General features: G+C 50.7%; 1 protein-coding gene across 2 annotated transcripts; it reads left to right on the forward strand.

Annotated features, from left to right (window-relative positions):
- Positions 1-320: 320 nt before the first annotated feature.
- Positions 321-3,724, forward strand: LOC124698271 (zinc finger CCCH domain-containing protein 22-like). Of its 2 annotated transcripts, XM_047230772.1 has the most exons (9): positions 321-1,234; positions 1,320-1,493; positions 1,582-1,767; positions 1,865-1,941; positions 2,055-2,324; positions 2,404-2,500; positions 2,668-2,874; positions 2,969-3,047; positions 3,191-3,724. In XM_047230772.1, the coding sequence occupies exons 1-8, from the start codon at positions 321-323 to the stop codon at positions 3,000-3,002; spliced, it is 1,959 nt and encodes a 652-aa protein (XP_047086728.1). In that variant the 3' UTR covers positions 3,003-3,047; positions 3,191-3,724. The 2 variants fall into 2 exon arrangements, with proteins under 2 accessions (XP_047086728.1, XP_047086729.1); XM_047230773.1 differs by lacking the exon at positions 3,191-3,724 and having other exon boundaries at positions 2,969-3,048.
- Positions 3,725-6,163: the final 2,439 nt, after the last annotated feature.

A 6,163-nucleotide genomic window follows, 5' to 3' on the forward strand; every position in this document is an offset into this window, starting at 1 on the left:
GGCGCAAGCTCCGGGAAGAAGGAACCAGCGAGCAGCCGGTCCAAGCCAAGCGCTAATCTAGCTAGCTACGGAGTAGCTACTACGCTCTCCCTCCTGTAAACACTGCACGCTAGTGCTCCTGTACACTGGTCAAGCTAGCTGCTTCTGTATACATAAGCCCGGGCGGCCGGCCACGCAACAGAAAGTGTAATAGCTAGGCAGAGCTGAGAGACAGCGAGAAGCCCGTGACCGTGAGCCGCGCGCTGCTGTGGCCTGTGGCCTGTGGGAGGAGGGGGAGCCAGTTTGGGCGTTTCTTCTTTCTTGGGTGCGTGCGGCCGGCCATGGACGCCTACGAGGCCACCAAGGTGGTCTTCTCCCGGATCCAGGCGCTGGACCCGGACCACGCCGCCAAGATCATGGGCTTCCTGCTCATCCAGGACCACGGCGAGAAGGAGATGATACGCCTCGCCTTCGGCCCCGAGCTGCTGCTCCAGAGCGTCATGGCCAAGGCGCGCAGGGAGCTCGGCCTGCTCCCGGCGTCCGCCGGCCCCGCCTCGCCGCTCCAGCTCTCGCGGCAGAACTCCGGCCGCGGCGGCGCGCCGTCCCCTCTCTCCGTCTCCTCGCCGTCGTCGTGGGCCCAGGCGCCGGCCTTCTCGAGGAGCAATGGCTTCGCGGAGGGCATGGCGGGGGCTGGCGAGGAGATGATGATGAGCCCGGTGAACGGCGGCGCGGCGCCGTTCTTCTCTCGTGCCGGGAACACGCCCGTGGACGACTTCCAGCAGCAGGAGGAGCTCGCGTTCCAGAACGACGCGGGTATGAACCCGTTCCGGACCTTCGACGGCGGGGAGTGCCGGAGCCCCGGCCCTGGCGACGGCGGCGGCATGTTCCCGTACGGCCTCGGCTGGGCCAACGGCGGCGTCCCCGGGCACCGCCGCAGCGCGTCGGCGAACGAGGCCTGCCTCGCCGGCGACGGCTTCGGCTGGAAGCCGTGCCTGTACTACGCGCGCGGGTTCTGCAAGAACGGCAGCGGCTGCAGGTTCGTCCACGCCGGCGGCCTCCCCGACGACGACGCCGCGCTCGCCGCCGCCGAACAGCAGCAGCAGCAGTGCCAGGACTTCCTTCTCCGTTCCAGGAGCCAGCGCCTCGGCCACGCCGCCTTCCCCTACTCCCCCACCGGCTCCCTCCCCGGCTCCCCGTCTGCCGCCAGCAAGTGCCTCAGCTTCTTGCTGCAGCAACAGCACAACGACAACCAAAGGTAGGTTTTTGCCACCTCCAACTCCAACAAGCTTCAGGGACACGCTCCAAAATTCCAACTTTTCCCCCCACTCGTGCGTGTGCAGAGCGGCCGCCGCTCTGATGCTGGGCGGCGGCGACGACGCGCACAAGTTCATGGGCCGCCCGCGCCTGGACCGCGCCGATTTCGCCAGCATCATGAACCCGGGATCGCGCCAGATTTACCTCACCTTCCCGGCCGACAGCACCTTCCGCGAGGAGGACGTCTCCGGCTACTTCAGGTATGCACTCCACACGGGCCAGTGTGATGCTTCTTTCCATGGCGGATTCGCTAGCTCTGATTGCTGTTCTTGGCAATGCAATGTGCAGCATGTACGGCCCGGTCCACGACGTGCGCATCCCGTACCAGCAGAAGCGTATGTTCGGCTTCGTCACCTTCATGCACCCAGAGACGGTGCGGCTCATCCTGGCCAAGGGCAACCCGCACTTCATCTGCGACGCCCGCGTGCTCGTCAAGCCCTACAAGGAGAAGGGCAAGATCCCCGACAAGTACAGGCACGCATGCATGCTGCCAATTAATCTTCGCTCTCCCTTCTTGCATTGCATTGCATGCAGTTAACTAACCTGGTGTGTTGCTCCTCGCGGTTGGCAGGAAGCAAGGTGACTTCTCCGGCTGCACAACACCCACCGGGCTAGACGGCAGGGACCCATTCGATCTGCATCAATTAGGTAACTTGATTCCTCTAAATGTATTTCATGATGTTTACATTATCTTCAACGGTGAGGAGTGTCTTTGAATTCTGATCTGAAGTAGAGCTGACCGTCTGAAGATGCTTTGCCAGGTGGGAGGATGCTGCAGCACTCCAACAGCGCGAACGAGCTGATGATGCGGCGGAAGCTTGAAGACGAGCAGCAAGCTGCCGAGTTCCAGCACGCCGTTGAGCTCCAAAGCCGCCGTCTCATGAGTCTCCAGCTGCTCGACCTGAAATCTCGCGTGGCAGCGGCAGCCGCAGCCTCAACAGCAATGACGCCGACAACCACCGTTGCCAATGCCTCCACCACCACCAGCCAGCCCGGAGCAAGCACCATGGTTGAGTCGCAGCCTGATTCTGGTATGCATTATTACAGCGACTGGCCTGTTTGTTCTTGCCAATTATTACTGACCGTTGTAATATCTTGGGGTGCTAGCAGATCAGCAACTGAATGGGAGCAATTTCTGTGCCAACGAAGGAGACAACAAGGAGGAATCGACGGACGATGCAAACCGCAACACAGATAGTGACCAAAGGTTGATCAAACTGAGCATCATTTTCATCCTGCCTGCTTATTATTGTTGGCCGGTTGGCCTAAGCTTTGATGATCTGATAGGCATACTAATATTGCTCCAAAGTTCGATCATTGCTTCTTCTTTTGCTCCAAAGCTTGATCATTGCTTCTTCCATGCATATTATGCAGCGGGGATCACGACTTGCCGGAAAGCCCATTCGCATCCTCAACCAAGTCGGCCACACTCACTCAAGACGGCGACGTCACCGGTGATGGCTGCAGTCCATCCCATAACGGCGTTTGCACCGGCGCCAATGCAGGCGGTGGCACTAACCATATACTGCCCTCAGCATTGGATATTCCTTCTCCGAGGCCCTACTTCTTCCCCATGTCCAGGTATAATGATCGATGCTACTTGCCACGGCTTTGATTGTATATTGGCCATTTTTGTGATATATGAGTGAAATGATGTGAGGTATGCAATGAGCAGGCTGTCCTCCGATCACGGAGCAATCGGGATGTGAAACTGTCCTTCAATGGAAAGTGAACAATACCCAAACCTAATCATAGTAAGCACTTAGACCTACCTTTATTCCCTCAAAAAATTATGCATTTCGCCTATCTAATTATGCTTGTCCTTTCTTGTGTTTTCTTTCTCCTCCTTTTGCTGTTTGTTATTGTGACATCCTTTTTCATGTTTGTTATTTGACAGGAGAAAAAAAAGGAGTGAAGTGTCAGTGTAGTGTTAGCTTCCCTTTTTAGTGGATAGCCCTATTAAACCAAACCACAAGAGAAAAATATGCCATTAGCCTTTTGACTAAGAAAAGCAGCATCAGCAGCATAATCAGTGTTGTGAGACACATATATATAATATACAAGTAATCCAGTGTTACCTCTAATTATATTAGATAGTATTAGCAGTTACCACTGCCACCAACACAATTGATGCTACCAAGCGCATCCATTTACTACTGCAAACCATCAAGTTGTAGAGCCTGTAGTCTGTAGGTTACACTACTAAATGTGAGGTTAATCCAGAAGGGCTAGTACCAGCCAGAAGGTCGCATGTAGCATTTGTACAAGCTGCAAGCCTGCAACGAGGACCATGTCTTGTATCCAAGGGCAGCCCGGGAGACTTGGAGAAACATCGCATGGCCATGGCAGATGATCTCTGGAGTATTTTACCAGTGCAATATCGCCTGCTCAAACTGGCCATTGTTGTTCTACCTTGAGAACAGTGAGATCGCATACATATCACTTGTTAACCTTGTTGCCCACCGTAGCAGAAGCTGGTTGACAAGTAAAAGGACACCTCTTAATACTAGTTATCCTTTTATTTTGATTTTGTTTGATGAATCTACTAGTATAATAGTCATGGTTCTGCAGAAAATTATCCTACTGATTTACCAGTGTTACTCTGCATTCATGAATTGAGCTGTGGAGGTTGTTGAGCGTAGCGACATTTGAGAATGTGCTTGCAAGGCAGATTGTTTGTGTTGCGCATTTGTAAATGTGTTTGCAAGGCAGATTGTTTGTGTTGCGCAATATGTACACACCGTCTTTGTAATTGATGCATCTTGTTGACCACTTGTTGCACGAATGGTCCATGCGCCGTAAATGTTGAAAGATAGATTGTGAACTATTGAATCATGTAGTACAACTTGGAACAAATATGAGAGAGATTATTGCCACATTTGGCTTATCCATGCCAATAATACGATTCATGCCACGCGTGTACATTGATTCGGGATGATTGTGGTGTCTTGTAGGGCTCTTTCATCGAAGGCTTATGAAAATGGAGTAAGAACATAGGATTGCCATGTCTACTTTAATCTTATGAGATTTTGGCCTGTTCGAAGATACCAATTACATTTACGGTCTGCAACAACACACTACACTTGAGATATTACAGATGCACACAATAAAAAAGAAAAGGAAGTATTGCTAATCTTAGATTCCACCATGGAGAAAATCCATGCTCCTCAAAATAATGGCTTCAACAAAGCCAATAACATGCACAACCAGATTAGACTTTATGCTACCGCCTCCACTTGCCGATGCTACTCCTACTAGTCATGAATCACTAACCAAGTTTCTCATCGCTCCGAGGACTAGATCCACCAAAATGTAGGACACAATCTTAAATATCCAAAAAAAAAAAGTAGGATAAAATCCTAAAAGTCCACCAACATGAAACGACTAATGTAGGATAAAATTCTAAAAATCAAATTTCCGAAAATTTTCTATAGAAGTCCTTTGATTCAAAATGCTCTCAAGTTTTAAACTCCTCCATTTAGTGCATTATAATCAACACACGCAGACAAGATATTTTTTCAGCAGCAGTTTATCACATCAAGGAATAGCTCACAATTGTGCTCGTCCGGGAATCTTTGTCCTGACCTATTTATAGTTTGAACATCTTCAGCTCATAAAAATGTTAGTTCTCCCATCCTTTCCGCAGCCAATCGGATACAATTAACACGTCTTGTAATACATGTTGTAAACTGAGTAGAATGAAATTTGACACCTACGCTGCCTCAAGTTGTTCGGAGAAAAAAAAAACATACCAGGAACATTTGTACCAACACAGTTTCAATAGAACATCAGCTCGCTGACCAAGATACAGTGTGCATGTAGGCTTTACTACTCCTACTCCTAGTCCTAGTACGTACATCCCGTGCCTGTTGACCGATCATGTTTCGCCCACGTAGTCTTTAGAGCATCTCTAGCTGTCTCCTCGACGAGATTCCTGGCAGCTATTTTTTTTACATCCGGACGGCGTTATTCGATCTAGCCGTGCTCCCGGCTTCTCGTTTTTCTCTGGATTTGGCCTTTAATCCATCCGGATAGCCCAGGCCATCTCCAATCCCCCGGGATGCGTTCGAGAACTCCGGACAAGAGAAAAGCGGGTACGAGTCCGCTCTGTCGGCGAGAGAATACACGAACCCCACCACTTTGTCGACGCGAATCCCCCTCCCCTTCCGTTGCTCTGTCGGCGCCGGCACCACCCCTCGCCAATCCGCCGGCCGGTTGCCTCAACTCCGCCGTTCCTCCACCCAGCACCCTATATTCCGCCGCCCGTCGTGCCTGATGTCTACGGGTGCTTCTATTCTTGTAGACAGTGTTGGGCCTCCAAGAGCAGAGGTTTGTAGAACAGCAGCAAGTTTTCCCTTAAGTGGATCACCTAAGGTTTATCGAACTCAGGGAGGAAGAGGTCAAAGATATCCCTCTCAAGCAACCCTGCGATCACAATACAAGAAGTCTCTTGTGTCCCCAACACACCTAATACACTTGTCAGATGTATAGATGCACTAGTTCGGCAAAGAGATAGTAAAACACAGGTGGTATAGATGGTGGTAATATTGCGGAAAGTAAAGATGCAGTAAAACAGTAAACAAGCGGCGCCAGAAAATAGCTTGCTGGCGTGGGAAGCAATTCTTTGTGGTGGAAACAAGGCCTAGGGATCATACTTTCACTAGTGGACACTCTCAACATTGATCACATAATAAATAAGTTCTCTTCCTTTGTGCTACATATACTCTTGTTTGATAATGAACACCATTCGTTGCATAGGATTACACGAACCCTCAATGCCGGAGTTAACAAACTCCACAACATTCGATATTCATGTTTAAGTAACCTTAGAGCATAATAGATCTTTGCAAAATAGACCGAGTACTAACAT

Source organism: Lolium rigidum, chromosome 3 (genome assembly GCF_022539505.1).
Source record: "Lolium rigidum isolate FL_2022 chromosome 3, APGP_CSIRO_Lrig_0.1, whole genome shotgun sequence".
Classification (NCBI taxonomy): domain Eukaryota; kingdom Viridiplantae; phylum Streptophyta; class Magnoliopsida; order Poales; family Poaceae; genus Lolium; species Lolium rigidum.

Coding starts and splice junctions, on each gene's coding strand:
- LOC124698271 (XM_047230772.1), top strand. CDS start 321: ATGGACGCCTACGAGGCCACCAAGGTGGTCTTCTCCCGGATCCAGGCG. Junction 1,235..1,319: donor CAGCACAACGACAACCAAAG/GTAGGTTTTTGC, acceptor GTGCGTGTGCAG/AGCGGCCGCCGCTCTGATGC. Junction 1,768..1,864: donor AAGATCCCCGACAAGTACAG/GCACGCATGCAT, acceptor CGCGGTTGGCAG/GAAGCAAGGTGACTTCTCCG.